The 22,300-nt window shown below is 33.6% G+C and overlaps 1 protein-coding gene across 12 annotated transcripts in view; it reads right to left on the reverse strand.

Annotated features, from left to right (window-relative positions):
- AKAP9 (A-kinase anchoring protein 9) overlaps positions 1–22,300 on the reverse strand; it is a 171,587-nt gene that overhangs the window by 38,057 nt on the left and 111,230 nt on the right. For 11 of the 12 annotated variants that reach the window (XM_046021086.1, XM_046021091.1, XM_046021090.1 and 8 more), the window contains 6 exons: positions 11,793–11,955; positions 10,379–10,591; positions 7,555–7,787; positions 6,520–6,639; positions 3,095–3,271; positions 2,352–2,456 (listed from right to left, as the gene is read on the reverse strand). In XM_046021086.1, the coding sequence (XP_045877042.1) occupies positions 2,352–2,456; positions 3,095–3,271; positions 6,520–6,639; positions 7,555–7,787; positions 10,379–10,591; positions 11,793–11,955 (1,011 nt within the window). Of the gene's footprint in view, positions 1–2,351; positions 2,457–3,094; positions 3,272–6,519; positions 6,640–7,554; positions 7,788–10,378; positions 10,592–11,792; positions 11,956–15,069; positions 15,831–22,300 lie in introns of those variants that run through there. The other variant, XM_046021095.1, reaches the window with a different exon arrangement.

The following is a 22,300-nucleotide window of genomic DNA, read 5'->3' on the forward strand; positions in this document are numbered from 1 at the left end:
GGTTTTAAGATAGAACGTTGCTATTTGTTTTAATCCTGTTTACTTTAGCTACTAAATGTTATCTATACTGTTTGGATTATGCTAATTTGCAACTATTTGTGTTTTCTTTTAAAATCTTTTTTTCTCTCTTTCAAATGTGTATATGCCTTCTAAGTTAGACATTAGATCTTTGAAATCTGCTAGTTTTACAACTGGATAGTGGTAATCAACATGTATTACAGTCTTAATAAATGTTAAGTGATAGTCTTTAATATTTCTTACCAACAAGGCAAAATATTCCCCAATTCTTTAGCAGTACAGCATCACAGGACTCCAGAATCAGAGAAATTTAGGAGGAATGCTTGCTCAACCACCAGTTTGTGACTATGAACAAGTTTAACCTCTCTTAAGACTCAGTTTACTCATCTGTAAAATGGAGGTAACACTAGAGCCTATCCTCAGGGAGACTGTAAAGATGAATGACATTAGGCTTTTAAAATATCACTTTCTAGCATAGACCTCCACAAAGTTAACTATGATCACTTATTACTGCCATCTATGAGCTAGATTTTATTAGCTCTATAGAGTTAAGACCTATTAAAGGCATCTTTTTCTTAAAAAAATTCTTCCTTCTATTTTCCCCACATTATTTCTTTTTTCTTATCCTATCTTTAAAGTTTCTTCTATTTCTATTCATTTTGCATTTCTAAACATACAATAAACTTAAAAAAAGTTGTGCACAGATTAAGGCTATGAGGATAGTAGAAAAAAATATAATGATACATACAGACATCTTCTGTTGATATTCCATCAGATATCTGAAAACATTTGCCTCACGCGGAGAGAATGCTTAAGAAGTTATTTTCATTAAAAGATTTATCTTTTAATTCTACATTCCTCTTCTCTTTCAGTCTTTAGTCACAGATGAGTGGGTTCTGACAGAGTACTTGTTACTGTTATTAAAAACTAGGTAGACTAGGATGAACTATCACTTCAACCCTTTACTTACTCAACACACCTGGCTCTATCCTATTTATAAATACTGTGAGTTGGTTGACAGAAGCTGGCTAACCGGCCTCCTTGTAGTTCTGAACAGCTACGATTCTGAGTAAAAGGTAGACTGCTATCAAATACTGACCTCAAAATATTAAGTGTAACGTTATATTAAATTCAGAAAATAATTAAAATATAAAATTAGTAAAGTTAATCAACTATTCATTATCAACTATCATTGTTTTCAGGGTTCAGTTTTGAAAGTCTATCTTTTTAGAGAGCAATTTCTCTATTACTGTAAGGCACTTTAAATGTTCTTTTCAAAACACATAAAAGTGGTTACAGATAAACAAGTGTTGCCTGCTTATTGCAGAAAAACCAAAAAAGCAAAATAATCAAGAACCTTTTAGATAAACATTAGTCAGTATAATAATATGATAGTGAGAAAATAAACCTTCTCATGGAGATGATCATTTCTATTGATCATTTAGATAAAGGGCTTTTTTCTGATCCACAAGTTTTCTGAGCTGAATTTTAGTTGATGTCTGAATCATTCTTATATTTTACAAAGGACTTATTAACATTCATTTACTCTTTAAGTTCAACAGATATTTGTTAAAATATATTAAATATCCTGAGAAAATTATATGGAAATAAAAATGTAATTTAAAACACCTTAAGTATTTTAAATGATATGATATAGCTAGATAATGCAGAGTACAATATGTTTTAGAAAAGCTAATAGTAGACCAAGATTTAAGTAAGTTTAATTTAAATTGAAATTAGAAATTATTACTGTATTAAAAGTGGATTTTCTTTTTGTTTGAGAAGGGAGACAGTAGAAAAACACAGGAAAACTTTATATAATTACTGTACTGTTAAACTTTTGTTTTAAGAACATGTTCAGTAAATTGTAAAATAGCACTATAATAACCTCCCAGGGCAACGTAACTTAAAAAACAAAACCAAACAAAACAAAAAAACCCAAAAACAAAAAAAAAAACAAACCCTACAGCAAACTAGCAATACTTCAAAGCCCATGGTAAGTTAAGAAAAATAGGAAGATACTGCCTTTTGTCCTAACACAACTCTCTCTACACTCTCTTCTTATTTACCTTCTTTTCGTCTTTAAAACTTCTTCCTGTGTCAAGGCCTTTACATTTGTCCCCTCTACCTGTAACACTCTTCCTCAGACCAACATATTTGTTCCAATCTTTATTGTCTTCAAGGTCAACTTGAGCAATGAGCTAAGAAATCATTTAAACTTTGGTTTTAGATTATAAACTCCATTCTATACAAATGATATTCTCGAATAACTTATTTAAAATTATTTTAAAATATTTCAAACCACATTTTGTCATTAAAGGTAAACCACTTACCTCTTTTTCCTTTCGGTCTATGGCATCTCGCTCAGCCTGCAACTGTACTTCTAGGGACAATTCTGCTTTAGCTTCTATAGCTCCACACAGTTTTTGGTCCTCTACCTTTAAATATATAAGAATTTTTTCAAAACTTCAGACTTTAAATCATGATTCATTTTAATTACAGAAGTAGCACTTTCATTTCTCCAATTAGCAGTTGATAATCTACATGAGTGAATAATCAAAGGTAGAGATACGCAGGTTTGAATGCATTTTTATATAAACAGGAATGTTTGACATTCTTAAAATTCATTCCTCAGGTAAAATGGAGGCTATCCCCTGAACTGCTCCCTTCCTACCCTTCCTTATCCTGCTCTTTTTCTTTCATTCTTGCTTTCTGCAGTACAATGGAAATAGACTTCATTCCTTAGTCTGGGATAAAGCATCAACCTCAACTGGTGTCCACAGCTTTTTCACTTGGCTATTATTTTACAATTACAACCTTACTGACTGTTAAAAGGATCATTCATCCTTCTGGTTTAGCTAATCTTCCTTTCTAAGGTATGCAAGTAATATCTGGAGATAGGAATAAATAGATACAGTTATGATGTCACTGAAGACATAAAGGTATATTTATATTTTATAATAATATCAATAAAAAGTCAGTAGTAATTTTTTATTTAAAGGAACTGATGTTCATGTAACTAAGAGTAACTGGCATTAAAATACTTGATAAAATTAACCTAAAGAAAATGGCACACCTTTTGAAAAGTGTCCGCACTAATGAGTAAGGCTTGTTCTAGTTCCCTTACTCTAAATTCCAATTTCTCGATTTCTTCGTTCCGTTCTTGGATATCCCTCTGAAGCTGCTCTTTAGACAGCAAAAGCTCACTGCACTTGTCTGTTTTTTCTTTCAAATGATTTGTTAACTGTTCAACCTGGAAATATAATAAGCAAAAACTGTTAATTTAAAAAAATTTCAACAAGCTAATAACCTATCCTCATTTCAAAAAGTATTTTCAGACATTATACTAATTTTATTTTTGATAAGGATAGCAATGATTGTCTCCAACTATGGTGACGTTTTCTGAGTTGACAAAACAAAACAGTACTAACAAAACAGAAATAATACTGTTCTCATCAACCCTTTACAAAAAGTTCTTTCTCTTAAGACAAAGACTGTCTCCAGCTAGGAGGAGAAAAAAATTACATTTTTGAATAAAGCATAAATAAGTATAAGCTCTAATGGTTCAACCACACTAAAACCCCCCAAAAATGACAAGTTTACAAAGTACTAACTTACATTCTTTTTTTTTTTATAATTTTTTTTTTTTAAAGATTTTATTTATTTATTTGACAGAGAGAGATCACAAGTAGGCAGAGAGAGTGAGAGGGAAGCAGGCTCCCTGCCGAGCAGAGAGCCCGATGCGGGACTCGATCCCAGGACCCTGAGATCATGACCTGAGCCGAAGGCAGCGGCTTAAACCACTGAGCCACCCAGGCGCCCCACTAACTTACATTCTTATGTGAGATAAGATAACCTAAAAAATCTTCCATGGATTCTATTTTTCTTTCCACAAATGGTTATAATTGATACATATAATAAAACAATGGTTCTAAACACCACAGGATGGGAGAGCTTTAATACGGTCACTTAAAAAGCTTTCTCAGCCTATACGTTCCAGCACTGCAGAACAGAGATGACAATGTGGAGTGATGAGAGGGACCTGTGCACCCTGAGAGTTTCCGTAAGTAATCCTGATATTCATGGTCTATTCAAGAGGATGGCTCTATGATGGAAGAATTCAGGAAGCATTAATAAAATAGCTTAAGAAATTCATTCTCATCAAGTGAGGAGAGAAAACCTACTAGAAAAAGAAGTGTGATGGTAGGAAAAAAAGGAATTCTAGCTTAGTTCAATGAGATATTTTAAGGAAATGATCTAAAATGATATTTATTGTGCAAAACATTAAAACAAATGCAAACTTACCTACAATTACATGTTCAAGAATGACAATAACAAAGCCACTCAGGAGAAACTCTGAGTCATGGGTGGACTAAGATTTGAAAGTACAGTCAAGGAAGGAAGACAGCAAAGCAGCAAAACAATACAATATACTGTTACAGTTAGTATTTTGATCTTGAGAAAATCAGAATCTGGGGAATCAGATTTGACAAGGTAAGGACAGAACAAATAGATCACATTGTTCCAGGAGAAAATCAAATATACACATCCTTGTTAGTTTCTTAAAGTTTCGTGAATGAGGCAGGTCACAGTTTTCAAATGTAAGAAACCAAATAATAAGAAATGATAGGAAGTTCTAGAGCTTTAATATTCCTTTGAGTTTCAACAAACACAGCTATTTTTAAAAAGCTGAAATTATGTTAGGAATAAGATCAGTAACTACAAACTCTGTGAGGACTGATAATTTTTCTCTTGTTATAGAAAAATATAGAGAAAATAAAATATAGATAAGGCTATTCTATACCAGATTACTTCAATGAGAATGTAGATAACATTTTACTATAATGAATTTATACACATTTTATGCACTTTGGAATTCTTTGAAGAGAAATGAAATCTAGTAAATTTTATAGAAATTAAATACTATAAGATTTTTTTTCAAGATTTTATTTATTTGACAGAGAAAGAGAGATCACAAGTAGGCAGAGCAGCAGGCAGATAGAGAAGGGGAAGCAGGCTCCCTGCTGAGCAGAAAGCCTGATGTGGGGCTCGACTCCAGGACCCTGAGATCATGACCTGAGCCAAAGGCAGAAGCTTAACCCACTGAGCCACTCCGGTACCCCAATACTATAAGATTTCTGAAAAAAATTAACTATTTCTGAAAACAATGTTATAACTTCACTATGTAGTGGGCCAATACTCCAACAGGTGGGTTCTATTACAATTTCTATTTTAGAAGTGAGTAAACATTTTAGAAAGTTTTAAAAAGTGACTTAGCCATTGTCATACACCTGGTAAATGGCAGAGCCATGATTCAAAGTAGGATGGCCTAATTCTCAAGCACTCTCTCTCTTTATAACCATAAAAAGCCAACGTTAGGAATTTATACAATAAGTCTTCCCTCATTCATGTAGCATTCATTCAGTAAATTTGGAGTTCTATGTTTCTATATGAGGAAACAGACAATTGGTATGAAAAAGTAGAGGCAGGAAGAGTGGTAGTGAGGCTACCAAAATTACCCAGCCAAACAGTATCAGTTAAGATTTAAGAAGATAAAAAGAACACGGAGATCTAAGATGTAGTGCAACCCTACCACCAATGGGTTGGAAGCAGGGGTTGGGAAAAAGAGTGGAATCAAGGATGAATGATGCATCTTAGCAATGAGGAAGGTGAAGATGGTATAACACTTACTGAAATGAAGAAGGAACATGTTTTATTCTTGTCCTTCTCTGCTGGGGGCTAGTCATTTGGAATCAAGAGGCCCCTTTTGAACATGTTAATTTTGAGACATCTAAATGGAGATATAGTGAGCATCTGAATATTCAAGTCCAGAGTTCAAAAGAGTATCAGGGATGGAGATATAAATGCATAGTCCTCTACCTGTAACTACTTGGGAAGAGACTATTAATAAGAAAGAAGGGGGCCCAAGACTAAGTCTTGGGGTACTCCATCATTTATTTGGGTTGAAAAACAAAGATCAGAGAGAGACCAATGAAATAAGTATGTCACAGAAGCCAACTGTTTATGGAAGGGGGCTGTAATGAAACCTCTGAATGGCTGTGTATGAAGAAGACAGAGAAATGATTAGTGGACATAGCCATGAGGTTGGTAACCCCAGGAATCATTTCAATGAAAAAGAGGATATAAAACCCCACTGAGACAGAGGGGTTGGAATTTCATCACAGAGGACTGAGAAAAGAACACAAGATGGGGAAGTAAAGAGCGAATACGGACAATTCTTTTGATCAGATTTGTTGGGAATGGGAATTAAAAAATAAGCAGAGAAGTTTATTTAATTGGGTAATACTGGAATATAAATTTCAATTCAAACAATTTTTAGAGTTTCAAGATTCTTTCACACTGAAGAAATTTTTAATTTTCTGATTTTGAAGATTTATATATAATAGAAAGAATTTCCTTTAAGTTCTTCACAATACACATCTTATTTTACACATAATATACAAATTATTGTAAGGCAGACAACATCAGTAAAGTTCTTACTTCTCTAGTTTGATGTTCATTGATAGGCTGGAAACGAGGTATGACCTTAAGTTGCTGTTCTAGTTTCTGTATTTCCTGTTGGAATACATCTCTCTCATGTTCCCTATCAATGGCTTGCTCCTGAAGTTTAAATAAAAATAACAGTAACAGATGAAACAACATATATTGAAGCTATTATTTCTGCTACTTCCCTTTAGTTACACACATAGCTTTATTTGAAGACAAACAACTGATGACCACAGAATAGCCCAAACCAAAAGGTTTAAAAAGATACCATCTTTTGTATGATACGTAGCCTATTTGGACACTTTGATAAAAATTTATGCATTTAAATATTATTTGAAGCACATTTTAAAAAACCGAATGTTAAATATAGACTAATATAAAAATACTGTTCCAAAAATGAGTTTACTTTTCTGGAAAAATAGAGTAATTCCATTGTTAATTTAGTCATAAAAAAAAAGCAGAGCAGATTATTTAGTAAATAAAGTTCTTTTATCCTAATCTAGATTTCATATCTAAAGTTATAAAATGTGTCAGAATCTGATTCCCTGGTCTATAAAGAGACTATCAGGCCTTAAATGAAATCTCAAAGAAGAAAATCCATGTGAAATTAGAGACTTAATATCATTTTGGAAGACAATAATGACAGCATAACAACTCCCAATCCCCTGTTTCTCAAAGCACACTGTTACTATGTATATCTTTTGTGGGTCAAACAGTATTGGCCAGTTAGCTTACTCGGGATCCTCAACCTGTTTTTGCAGTTGGTTAAAGGAAAGACTAGGACAAGCTTCTTAACTCTGAATTTGGAAAGGCTAACTGGTTAGCCTGTACTGTTAATCTGCTTGTACTGCTTTTAACTGTGATGGGTGAACTATTTGGAATAGTACCTTTCAGTTAATTGGTAGAAAACACATACATATGAAAATGCTAGAGTTCAAGAGTCTCTTCATAATTTAAAAGTCATAACTTAGAGTAACAGCAAGTAAGCATTACACTGAGAAAATCAATATTCAAGTTGACAATACTTACATCTAAAAATTTCCTCATTTTTTCTAATTGCTTTTCCAGTGCTTGGTTTTGCTGTCGTAAATCCATAAGCTCAGCATTTTTTTCTTGTTCCAGCTCTATAAACCTACTGACTTGTTCCTCAACATCTATTTCTAGAGCTTTCACTTGTTTTTGAAGGTCATCACGTACTTTTTCAGCTTGGCACTGTACTTCTAGTTTTTCCTTCATTAGTTTTTCTGTCTCCTGTAGTAATTCTGTTTATAAATATAAAAATATTCTAAGTTAAATCATAATTAATAATAATGAAATCACTGATAACTATGCTCTGATTTTACCTTATGAAATAAGAGGTCTGAGTTTTATTTCAAACTCATGGAAAAAAGGAAAATGTTCCTGTGAAAATATCAAATTATCACATTCCTATACAAGTAAGCAAGCTAGTATCAAAAACTTATACTATATTAACAAAAAGAATGATCATATCACTAAAAACAATACTTTGTGAAAATGCCATAGCAAATGACTGAAAAAAAAAAGTAAATCCACTTGCACTATAAGGAAAAGAACAAAGTCTAATTAAATTTAAGCACAGAAATAATTCACCTCAGGTAAAAATCAAGCCAATAAAGTCACTTTTATATGCACACACAATACACATGACGATCAAATACTGTATATTTTTAACCAAGGCAAGTAAGAGTTATAGAAAAAAAAAATACAACTACAATCAGAATTTCCTGTTAGTCTTTTTCCTTATTAGATCCATATTCCTGAGTTAGTCTTGCATGCTCATACATAAATGTATCAAGAAAAAAACTGACAAGTATGAGAGGCGGTATGGTGTATTGCTTAAGAGCAGAGACTGTGGATTCAAATCTTAGCTCTGCCACTTATCTCCTATGTGAAACATAGTATGATGTCCTCCAATTTCCTTACACATAAACTGGGAGGTAGTAATAGTGCTGATCTCTAACAGTTATTATGGATCAAATGAGTTAATATACATATAGAATAGTGCCTAGAGTATGGTAAGCACTATATAAGTGTTAGCTATTATTATTAACAATACAATTATTAAGTATAAATAGCAAAGTAAAACATTAATCCTCTAATGAAAAAATAAAGGAACATAACCCAAGAGTCTTTACACTGCTCAGTCTGCCAACAACGTACTCAGGACTAGGAATCTATAGAAAATAGCTTTTCTTTTAAAACAATACTGATTCAGACGTTAATATAAATGTAAGTGAACCAGAAAGTCTCTTTACTTTACTAAATCTCAATGATCCTATTGTTACCATCATCTTATATTTCCTGACTTAGAAAGAGCATTTTAAAGTTACAGGCTCCAAGAGTTTAATGTACTTATTTCTGTAAAAAATTGAAATGATCTTAAGCTCTGTGGAAAAACAGATATAAGATGATGATCATTATGAATCTCAGTAGTTAATTTCAAATGTAAGTATGTATTTTATTGCAAGTAAAGTTTTTTGTTAAAGAGAAAAACTGTTAAGTATGAAGCACAACAGTAAAATTAGAGGTACGTTAGTTGGAAAAGTAGAGGTATGTGATTGAAAATCCAAGGGTCACCCAATTTTTGGAGTTGTAAGTTTACCACCCAAAGACTGGCCATGCCACTGTATAAACACACCTGCTCCAGGTGCTGCATCGACTGCAGCATCTACTAGTCCTATAAGAATAGAAAGAAAACACACACATACAGAACAAAGATATAATTTACATGTCTATTTCCTAAAATAGGATAATATGTATACACAAAAGAATCAGAAGTAAAAGTTGAAACCACTGGTAACACTGGATGTTTCAGTATTTCTTAAATATTTTACATGCATTATCTATATACTTTGCATATTAAAAAGTCCAACTCTTAACCTGTGGTAAACAAATTTGAGACCAGAAACAACTGCACGAAATTACAAAAATGTCTGCTGTACATATTTCTAAATTGGTAAAATTCAACTAGTAAAACTACACATTTATAATCCTAACTGCATGTGTACTATGAAAGTGAGAGGATATGATAAAAAAGGATTTTAAGTTCCACTGTCATAATGGCTGACATTTCTTTCTGCCAAACAAAGATATTACATCTGATTTCTCATTTAAGAAAAAATTAAAGTTTATTTATAAGTTGTATATTTTGAACTCCTACACAGGTTAAACCCGATGTCTGCCTGCTTCTAATAGTCACTGACCTTTTCAAACTATTCTCCTGCAGGCCAAAATCCACCCCCCTACCTGCTTGCCCAAAGTGCTGATGAGTACTCTTATTTATTCCAAGTACACATTTTTGCTGCCTTTCTGCTATTAAAAGTACTTAATTTTAGGGGTGCCTGGGTGGCTCAGTGGGTTAAAGCCTCTGCCTTCGGCTCAGGTCACGATCCCAGGGTCCTGGGATCAAGCCCTGCATCGGGCTCTCTGCTCAGCAGGGAGCCTGCTTCCTCCTCTCTCTCTCCCTGCCTCTCTGCCCGCTTGTGATCTCTGTCAAGTAAATAAATAAAATCTAAAAAAAAAAAAAAAAAAGTACTTAATTTTACATGGTTTGAAAAATATCCTCCTTCATTATATGTAGCTTCCTTTAAAGGTAGATGTTCAAGGATAAAGGATTATCTTTTCCAGTTAAAATCAGCCAAAGGAAAAAAGAAACAAAACAAAACACCCCTGACTCTACATGGTTGGGTTATAAAACATTTACTGAAGAGACAGATTTTCTTTTAATTCTTCAATCCTCATATAAAATACAGGAATAAAGACAATGAAAGGGGAAAAGAGCCACCTTGAACTTTTAAGGATTGTTTCATATACAAAGTCTAAAAATACATACGCTGTTCAACAGTGCCTGCTTCTGCTTTCATAGCTTCTTTCTGTCTCGACAGTAATTCTCTTTCTTCTTGGATCTGCTGTTGCTCTGCTTCCAATTCCTGTAATCTATTACCTGCACATAACAATTCCTGTTCAAGACGATCTATTATATCAGTTTTTTCCTGAATTTGCCTTTCAAAAAGAGTTTTTTCATCTGCATAACCATCAATGACACCTATAAAATAAAATTTACAGGGAATGGGATTATAACTTATTTCAAATCTTACCATTCGGTGTTACATAAATAACAGGTATACTGTTAGCAAAACTTCAATCCAACATATTAAATATTTTGAATGAATCTGCTGCTAATAGCAGTAGAAATTACGATACGTTCAATGCAACCTTTTTGTTGTTAACCTTTGTGCCTAAATATGAAGTTCCTTTGAACTTTTGTTTTATTTTGTTATGCTGATGCATTACATCATGTAGGTGTAACTCATTTTATTATACAGATATAAACAGACAGGTTCCTGGAAAGCAATATAAATCAGATGCTTGTGAATCAAATCTCGTTTTAAATATACTAGAGAAAGTTGATATTTTAAGTGATTCTAGAAGGCCAACACCCACAACAGTATGGCAGCATGAGGCTTTAGAGGCATAAAGCCTGGCATCACCATTTAATGGTGGCTTTGAACAATTTATTCTTAGCTTCGGTCTTTTCATCCCTCAATTACTTCGCTAAATTTGCTTTAGGATTGTGGGATTATGGCAACAAATGACCATTATAAATTTTTATATTTTCCAAAAATTTCAGTGCTTTCTGTAATTCTATTACATTCTTTCTTTCTTTTTTTAAAAAAGATTTTATTTATTTATTTGACAGAAAGAGAGAGCACACCAGACAGAGTGGCAGGCAGAGGGAGAGGGAGAAGCGGAGTCCTCACTGAGCAGAGAGCCCATACGGGGTTGGATCCCAGGACCTTAGGATCATGACCTGAGCTGAAGGCATGCACTTAACCAACTAAGCCACACAGGCGCCCCTCTATTAAATACTTTCTAATAATTAAAAGCATATACGGGGGGCGCCTGGGTGGCTCAGTGGGTTAAAGCCTCTGCCTTCAGCTCAGGTCATGATCCCAGGGTCCTGGGATCGAGCCCCACATCGCATGGGGCTCTCTGCTCAGCAGGGAGCCTGCTTCCTTCTCTCTCTGCCTCTGTCAAAAATAAATAAATAAAATCTTAAAAAAAAATAAATAAAAGCATACACGGTTCTTAAAATTGTCTGGAGAAACTCTGAAGACAAACTACATTTCAATGGTCACTCTTAAATTAGAGTAGACTGGTAATGTCCAGATCTGTTTTGCATCAAAAAACTCTATTTTTAAACTTGAAAGTTTTCCTCCCTCAGTTGCCAATGGCAAATTGCTTACCCTCAGCCTTACTGAGCTCCACAGCCAGCTGTTCTCTGGCCCTGGACTCCTCATCAAGGCGCTCTCGCAGTTCTTCTTGGCACTTAAGAGACTCAGTCACTTCTTGTTTCTGTCTAAATGACTCCCGCATCAACTCTGTCTGTGTAACTTTTGCATGTTCAAGCTAAACAAGGAGGGAAAGCATACATGAAGGAAGACAACTAAGTGTTGGGAAGGTCAATGTCATTGCCCACTAAAGGTTTTTTTTTTTTTTTAAAAAAGGATTTTTAAATAAAAAATAAAGACATACTGTTGAACTGTTGAATTATAGCCATGTAATATTTCTAGTGCTTACTAACATTAGTAGGAGGAAAAAGTCAGTACACAAATAGATTAGCTACATACAACTTTACATAAGAGATGTATTTTAATTTTGTGTAAAAAATGTTTTTGGAAATAAACCACTTCACATCAGTAGATCTGTATTTCATCACATAAAGAGAAACATAGAGTTAATGACACACAGGCTCTTTTTGTATTTTCTGAAGAATTTTCTCTAATTGTACTGTATGAAAAACTTAGTATCTTTTATATTGAACATTTATTGATTGTGGATTCCTGCTATACACTTTGGGGAACTAATATATGCTTAATATAATGGTAACAATTAACAAAATCATAGTGGCACAACAAAATGAAATTATTATAACCCATGTTTTAACTAAAAAGCTTTATATTTCTGTCCATCTATGAAACATCTATAGGACTCTATATGAATATTCAATTTATTTTCAAAACATTAGAATATAGAGGCATTATCCATAATTACTCATAATACAGTCTCCTTAAAATGCTGTTATTGGCATGGCTATGTTCTTATACAATTTTAAAAGATGACAATCAAGTACAGGCCAAAGCTCTCAAGAAAGAGTGATCACTGTTACCAGCTCCACGAAAGTATAGAAAAGCACTGTTTCTGCTTTAGCTTTCTGAACTTCTGACTGCCAGCACTGGCTTCTCTGTTGTTTTTTTTTTTATTTTAAAAGAGAGAACACACAAGCATGGGGGGGAGGGGCAGAGGGAAAGAGGGAGAGAGAGAATCTTAAGCAGGCTCTATACCCAGCACAAAGGCCCATGTGGGGTCTCCAAGATCATGATCTGAGCTGAAATCAAGAGTCAGATGCTTAACCAACTGAACCACACAGGTGCCCCTATCTGTTATTATTTAAACAACTACATGAGAAAAAACTGACCTCAAATGTTTCTAGTATGTAGTCTTATAACATTAACACTATTAAAATTTTTTTTAAAAAAGCAGTTACCATGTATATTAAAAATAGGCTCACCAGGTAAAAATTTGTAAAATTACATACAAAGTACTTAGTATATTAGAAAGATATCACCATGTTTTACATTTAAAATATGAACCACTACACCAAAATGTAGTGGATTCTAATTTATAGTCAAATATAATATATTATAAAATTATTATATTTAAGTGTATTTTATTCTTAAAGATTTCTGCTCTTCATATCTGAGTAGTATTTACCATAGCAAACAGATTTTAGAACTACTAACTAAAGATTTTTATGGTCACTCTATGTCAATTTCCAAAATACCTAGTATGTGATTATTCTTGTTTTATTTAATAGGATGTATTAAATATCATTTACAACTATTATTTGGGAATAAGATGAATACACATTTATGACTTGTAATGGATAGTGAACATACATTTTAAATTACAAAATATTTCCTAAAATATCTGTATGTTGTTACCTCAACAAAAATAAAACTTTATATTTTCACTTTGACTGGCAAAACAGTATTTTCATTTAAATGCGGATAACTAAAATATATCGATTTTTTTAACTATTAAAAAACCATAACCATAAAGACCTAATTTATATATAACTACTCTCCAGAATTTATAGTCACAGCCTATATTTTTAAAGCGTATCAATTGCTTCTATATATGTAGATATGTAACTTTTTTCTGTACATTATAAATTGGTTGCCTGATAAATATATGAAATCTCAAAAAGAGTTCGAAGTTCTCACTAAATGGACAGGAGTGTTGTTTGTTTTTTTTCCTTTTTCAAATTTACTATACAAACACAACAAAGCCATTTAGCATTTACAACAAAATGCTTGATTTAGTTAAAAAAATTAAGTTTTTGCTTCTGATGTTCTACTTCTTGGTAAGATCTAAAGCAACCTTAAAGTGCATTTAAACATTTACCATAAAACCATAAGAAATAACTTCAGTTTTACAAAACAAAACTAAAAAGTTAGAAGAATCAAATACAGTAAAGCTAGTGAAACAAATTTCATTTAATATAGCAAATGGCACTCCGACTTTGCTGGAATAAGAGATTCCCTTCAAATGTTCATCTAAATATATATTAAAATGTCATATTCAGCCTTTCTGAGTAAGTTAAACTCATTACATTAAAAGTAAGTATAAAGCATCAATAAATAATTCCGTCACTTTAATATAAAAGTTTCAAGAGAGGTAACAAAACTCTTCTGAAAACCATCTGGCCTATTAAATATTAGCTAGTGTGTTACAATAAAAGCCATGAAAGTCATAAAAAGTGCTGAATAACTTGTAGTTATATTGAATAACTTATAGTGAATCATTCACAACATACTTACATGTTAAATAAGCCTGAAATACTAACTATGCTAAATACTCTTAAGAATGTTTGCAAAATACATTTCACATAAAGAAAATAGTATCTCCTCACTGGATTAGTAAGCATATTAAAGATTAAGTTCCTTATAAATTAACATGAAAATTAAAATTAGAATCCATATTTTCTTTTTCCCTGTCTGGAACTACAGCCAATGTACCATATGATTGTAAACATTTCCTAACTGGCTCAATGGACTTAGCTGTTTTAAGTATCACAATGCTCATTCCCTCAAATATAATCTTTCCATTTTTACTTGGGATTGGCATCATCAACATACAAAAGCAAGATTCTTAAGGACAAGCAGGATCTTTTTAAACAGCTTGCCTGCCATGGAAAACTGAAATACTATCTCACTCTGCTCTCTGGAATCAAAAACATAGCCAAGTTGGGGCTCTCAGACCAAATTTAGCTCTTCAATATATCAGGATAAAGGAGTATTAACATATGAAACAATAACAAAACTAGATTCTACCCCATTTACCTCTCCTAAGGACATTTAAAGTTCATTTCTCATTATACAGGTTTTTTTTTTTTAACTAAGTGCATTAAAAACTGAAAGTATAAACTAAAAGTATAAGAAATCAATTTTTTATACTTACTGAATAAGGAGGGGTAGGCAGTGAAATTTTAGAAATAAGCTTTAATATGTGCCCATTTCTTTTATGAATAAAATGAAAAATAGAAGTATTAATAATGACAGAGTTATTTTCATCCAAATGTTCACAGAGAGGAAAAGGATGTGGTAAAGGCACACGAGATTCAACCTCATAAATGTCTTCATCTTGTTCTTCCAACCATGAGCCATTGAGTTTGACAGTTGCCAAATAAGTACGGTAAGAATCCATGCTAGTAGATGCAGCTGCCAAATTTCTTCACTTGCTTTAACAGTTTTCCACTACATTAAAAAGTTCTTATTTATCAAGATACACCACAGAATTATGAAAATTTCTTTTTAGTACTATCAAATAAGCATTAATTCATATAAATGAACAAAAGAAAAAATGCACAAATCTATTTTAAAAACCTACATTTCCACCAGTATTCATTAAAAAAAAAGAACAAAACAAAGACAACAAAAAAGCAGAAAAACACCTTTTTACCTAGAATAATTAAATCTTTAAAGAATGGAAGAATGAAAATATAAATATCTAATTAGCCAAGCCATAAAACTGCTTTCGGTATCAAATATATCTGTGGAAATAAATACGCTTTCCAAAAAGAATCTGGCAGGGAAAGTCAAGTTTGAAATCTCCATAGCAGCAGTCTTGAGAAATGTAGTTGCAACATTATTTCCCTTGTTCTTGCTGCTTCACTCAATTCAAAAGTAAAAGCTCTTCTGAACTGAGCTATTCAAACAGCCTCTCACGCGGAGCCAAAGGATTCTAGTCAGTGTTCCCTGAGGAAAAGGTCAGAACAGAGGGTGTGGTTTCTTGTCTTTACCTATAGGTACTGACAGGTGGAATGTGAATTAATACGCCCACAAAAAAGCTTGCCTAACAGGATCCGAGTTCCACGTCAGAGCTTTGAAAAGGGTAGACAAGTTTATAATGTTTCTAAGATAAGCTAGTATTTTTCCATCCTATTAAATAATTGTTTTAATGTGAAAACGTGAAATCAACTAGGTTTGAGTCCACATTACCAAATAGTTCTTAAAGTATATCTAATCATAATTATTTCTGGAAGACTTAGTATTTCCTTTTGATACTTCCTTAAATAATACTCATCTTTTGAGCAGTCATTAGAACTAATACAGATTAGAACTAAATACAGAGAGTTCAGTTATAACCTTTTCCACATTAATTTGTTTTCAGAGTGAATGTTAAGGAGAAAAAAAAAACCCACTCTTTTAAAAAGCTGCATTATACAGAATATGTTTGGAACTTATACCACTTAAGGTATCCTAGGAAGTCTGACTAAAACTAAAAAGTGCAAGTTGCCTATAATTGTCTCTGGTAGCTCCAGAAATGTTGGCAACAGTGAATAAACTAGACACTCAGAATTTTAAAAGATGAACAACTTACTTTTTAACATCAAAAGATCTTCAATAGTGAGAGTTGTTTCAAATAAACGAAAGAGCTTTCATTGTGGTGCCTTTTTTTCTGTCCAGTAACTAAATATCCTAAACCCATAAAACTAAAACCTTTTATCTACTATGGAAAAACCCATACTAAAGCCAGTGGGTGATTATCAACAAAAATCCATTTTATAGCCACTTTCACTACACAAAATCGTTTAAAGGGGTCAACACTCAAAGCCTTCATAGTAGGCTAATAATTAGGGAAGAGAAAATGAGATTTTCCACAGAAAGCCCAGAATCTACAGGTAGATGCTTCGGGTAGGGGTGGAGCTGGGGACAGCTGCCCATTATAATTCTGGATCAGGCAATGACAAATTTCTGTTTATTATGCTTATGTGAGTCCACCAGTTAGTCTGTGAATAAGTCTGAATATCTGTACAAAATGGAGACCTAACCCTACACTGGTTCAGCTAAATATGATTTTTCTGGATTTTTACCAGATACAAAATCATCCATATCCTAGCCAATCAGCTTTATGAAATGAGACGATCCACGCTAACCATATCATGTAGTTCTCAAAATCCTCTTCCCTGGCTCCTTCTGGAAATTACAGTTTATTTTGATAATCCAGTATCCAATTTCTCTTATTCGAAGCAAAAAAAAAATTCGGAGAATAAGAAGTGTCTCTTTTTATAAATAGAAACATTCAGGTCAAGGTAAGAATTAACTACAAAGAAAAGAAAAAAACCCAGGGAGGAGAAAAAGACTCAAAAAAGTAGTAGATTAAGATGATTTAGAATTGAGGCAAACAGCTCTTAACAAAAGCATATTAACTGATGGTATATTATATTAATTCATGTTCAAAAAGGTGGCCCTTAATTAAAATAATCCAAATTATATTTTTTCCCATTTTTTGAAAGCACGTAAAACTCATTTCCATCCATGTAAAGCCAAAGCCAAAACCTGTAAGAATAAGGTATATTCCCTTATAACTAGGAACATATAAGTCAAGGTTAAAGAAACTAACCACAAAAAAACAAAAACAAAACAGTTAAAATTAGGGAGGGCAAAAAGGACTCAGAACAGCAATAAAGGTGATTTAACACAGGGGCAAATAGCTCCCTTAATAAGAGTATATTAATTGATGGTATATTAATTGACATTCAGACAGATTACTCTGCATTAGAATAATTCAAATTGTATTCTATTTTTTTAAATTTTATAAAGCACATAAAACTTTTTATAATCAAAAGCAGTTAAAGCGGGGCGCCTGGGTGGCTCAGTGGGTTAAAGCCTCTGCTCCTCAGAGAGCCTGCTTCCTCCTCTCTCCCCCAGCCTGCCTCTCTTGCCTACTTGTTATCTCTGTCAAATAAATAAACAAAATCTTTAAAAAAAAAAAGCAGTTAAAGCAAAATTACTTCAATTTTTAAGAAGATACCCTTTTAATTACTCAGAGTAGGTCATTATTCCCACGTTCCAGATAATCAGGATTTTAGTGCACATATGTAGACAATTTGGGATATAGAGCTGTATTTCCCAAACTAAATAGCTTTACTTTAATCTTTAATCATACAGTGTCAAGATACTTAACCTTTACCCCCCATAAACATTTCTCTCAAACTGTAAAACACTTCTGTTCCTCTCTTTTGGATATTGATATGTTCACTTGTTTCTGTAAATTACTTGAATAGAGGGGCTGAATACTGGATGCAGTACTCTGACAGAGCCCTGACAGAACCTTGTCCTAATAATATATATATTATTATATATAATAAGCACAATGGGGGAAATCCTAATGGAAAAATACCTTTCAATACTTGGATTACAGTTACGCTTAAAACTTAACAATGACAAAATCTTAACTTAAATTACTGCTTCATCCTCAGGAGAAGCCTCCCTTTATGAGAAAATATAGAAACACACGGCTTAGGTTTCATTATTCTCAAAAATGACAATAAACTCATTAAGAGTTGTCTATAACAATCATCATTCTGTGGGAATAAGTTCCTCATTAATTTCTTCCAAGGCCTAAAGGTATCTCTTGATAGTACCTGTGAATTCTGGAAAACTTTAGTTACTGAAAGACTACTCCCATGCAACAGACTGAATTCTTTTTCTAATTCAGGAATCAAGAATCTGAAACCATACTCTCAAAGATAGCTTTTCTGCAGAATCACAAAGAGACTACTGAATACAGATTACGTTAAAGAGACTACCCTTCTAAGGGCTTGCAGGGAGTCTCTAAGCACTTTTCCTCATATCATAATGAAAGTTCTCCCAACCAAGAGGAAACTGCAATAGGCTGAATATAAGCCTGGTTTTTATGGTAGCCTGTCTGGGCAAATGATAAATAAAACTCATCATAGTAAGTGTATTATTACATGGTTTTGGACATACTATAGGGCAGATTACTTGTCAAATCAAATACATAAAGTAAAATACTTCTTTAATAGATATAACCGTATCAGCCTATAAGATAGATAACCTGGTACATGGTAAAGAAAATGCTCACTAGTTCTTTTATTGAAGCAGGATGTATCTGTAGAACTTAAAAGCAAACTAAACCTTAAAACTAAGTACAAGTCCTAATCATACAACCTCTACTAAAATCACAAAACATATAAATCTACATCATTAAAAAAGAAAAATCTTGAATATTTCACAATATTTACTTAGACTATGAAGACCTCAATGAAACTCCTCCTCCATCCCAAACATAAGCCCACAATAACCCACAATAATCTCTTTCTCCAATCTTAAAACAAGGGAAGGTCTTTCTGATCCTAGTGCCACTCCTTCTACCTATGTTCTGGATTCCATCCTAACCCACTCCAGAGGCCTGGCCTCCAGAAACCCCATCCATTTTGACCTGCAATCTTCAGCTTCCCCACTGTTACTCCATGCACACTATTCCAACCTTAAAAAAAAAAGCACCTTCCTGTTCTCAAGCTAGCATTCTGTTTTCTTCACAGCTAGTAGGCATACAACTGCTGTCTCTATTTCTCCAACTCTGAATTTTGAATTCTCCTTTACCAATTCTATGACACTATTCTCATCAAGGTCACTGATGGCACTCACACTGAAATATCCAATGGACAGTAATCCTCAGCAGCTATGATTTTCCATAATAACTGACAATTTTTGGAAAAATCACTCCTTATCTGGCTTTCCTGGCACTATTCTCTTGATTTTCCTCTTCTCATTCTCATTATCTTCTGTAGATGTACCTACTTTTATTCTCTTTTAAATGTCAGCATTCTACCAACACAAAAAACAGCTCTGTACACACTCTAAAGATGATGGCTTCAAATGTCTTAAAGGAATACAACTTCCAAACTAGTTCTACCAAAACTCTACATTTTAGTGAATATTTTTGCTTGAGGCTGCCTTTATGCATTTCAAACTCAGATTGTCTATAACTTAACTCATCATTCACTTCTTTTGCATCCCCTATCTCAATAAACAAAATACACCAACAACTCACTCAACCAAGGAGTTATGCTTGGTTTTCTTCCCTCTTCCTAATCTCCTGTATCTGATGAGTCATACCAATTTCTATCAAATTCAGCTTTCTCAAAGTTTTAAAATCACTTCCCTTAATTTGATGTCTATCACTTTTTATCAGGAATATTCTAAGTGTCTCTTGTTTCCCTAAATTCAGTATCTCTCCTCACCATCTTCCTGCCCATCCACTTATCACAGTGCTCCCTAAGGAATCTAAAGCACAAATTTGGTATTATTTTCTCATCGAAAATATTTCAATGACTCTCCACACTTTACAGCGTAAAGTTAAAACTCCTTAACTTAGCTTACATGGGACTTTGACATGTGACCACTGGTTATTCCTCTACTCTCACTGTCTATCAGCTTCCCACCTTCCATCTTGGATGTGTATAACATAAGACTATCCCCTGTTCTCATACACATCATGCTGGTTTACACTAATATGCTATGCCTTTTGCCACAAATTTTCTCGTTGACCTACCTATCTAGTCTTTACTTGTCTTTTAAGTCTTTACTTCCTTTCCTCATTTTTCTCTTGAATTACAATTTCATCCCCATTACTTCATCAAACTGCTCTTATAAGGTTACCAGGGACACCCCAGATTTCAAAATCTATTCCTTAGCCTGTGGATAACATGAGCAATCAGCAGTAATTGATAAAGTGATTCACTCATTTGCAAAGGGCAGAAAAAGTAGCAAAGAGCAGACTCTGAAGCCACACTGCCTGGGTATGAATTCTTTTTTTTTTCTTTAAGATTTTATTTATTTATTTATTTATTTGACAGACAGAGATCACAAGTAGGCAAGAGAGGCAGGCAGGGAGAGAGAGGAGGAAGCAGGCTCCCCACCGAGCAGAGAGCCCAATGTGGGGCTCAATCCCAGGACCCTGGGATCACGACCCGAGCCAAAGGCAGAGGCTTTAACCCACTGAGCCACCCAGGTGCCCCTGGGTATGAATTCTAATTCCACTACATAACTTGTGTATCTGGGCAAGTAACTTCTCTAACTGGTTTTGGTGTTTCTGCCCTAGACTCCTCCACCCCCTTAGTTTATTTTTGAAGAGGTGGTCAAAAATGATCCTTTTGAAAAATATAAGTTAGATCATTTACTCAAAAATCTCTAACGATCCTAAGCTGGAAACAACCTGTATGTCCTCTAAATAGATAAACTGTGGTATATTCATACAATAAAACACTCCTCTGCTATAAAAAGGAACCACATTTTAATGTATGCAACAACACTGACAAATCTTACATGAACTTTAGAACAATGAAGCCAGATCCCAAAGAATATATAATGTGTCATTTCACTTACAAGAGTCTGGTAAAAGCTGAATTATAAGGATGGAGGATGGAAAGCAACCAGTGGTTGCCAATGGCAGAAGGTAGAAGGGCTGACTACAAAAGACAGCAGGAGGGTATCTTGGGGGATGGAACAATTTTATGTCACGTTTGTGGTGGTAGATACACAGTCTATGCATCTGTCACAACCAAAAGATCTACCCATACAAAGGAGTGAAACTTACCTTTTGTGAATTTTTAGAAAACGGGCAAACTCAAAATGGAATAAAAATTGTAACAAATGATTGTAACTGTATTAAAAGTGAATAACAAAATCACATTGAAGAAGTGAGGGAGAAGAGTTAACCTAACATACACTGAAAAACAGTACTGTTGACTGTATAAGGCTAAAGACAAAAAGTACTGCACATTAATACTGTACTCTAATAAATCTGTTCTTCACAGGGATATAGGCTTGCAACTGTGAAGTTATTTTATGGGTATATATGGCTAAACAAATAAGTAAAAATATGCAGATAATGAGAGCCTGATTTCTCACTGATGGAGAACAAAGTTACAAAGGAAAGGGGTGAAGGGTAGAATGAATGTTGTGGTACTGGATCAGAATTAGATGGAACATATGAACTGATATTTTTTACTATATATACTCAGAGATACACAAATAAATACTATATGTATTTATATATACCCCGTACAGTTTCAAACTGTCTACTAAGAGGACCTACAAGTCATGACACTTTAGTAACAATGATCTTGGTTTCCAAATATAACTATCTAGTAAGAAGACCCTAATTTCCTCGGAAGAGTGGTAGATTCTAGGACTGGGAAAGGAATAACATAAGATGGGTCTGGAGTCCCTGAGAGTACAAATGCTCAAAAAAGTAAGCACTTCCAAAAAGGCACAAGAACCTCCTGAAAAAGTTCTCAACGCCAAAGCTGAACAAAACCAATTACTGTAGTATTGGATTATAACCCATTGGAAAAAGATAAATAGCTACAAGTCTATAT

Source organism: Meles meles, chromosome 10 (genome assembly GCF_922984935.1).
Source record: "Meles meles chromosome 10, mMelMel3.1 paternal haplotype, whole genome shotgun sequence".
Taxonomy (NCBI): domain Eukaryota; kingdom Metazoa; phylum Chordata; class Mammalia; order Carnivora; family Mustelidae; genus Meles; species Meles meles.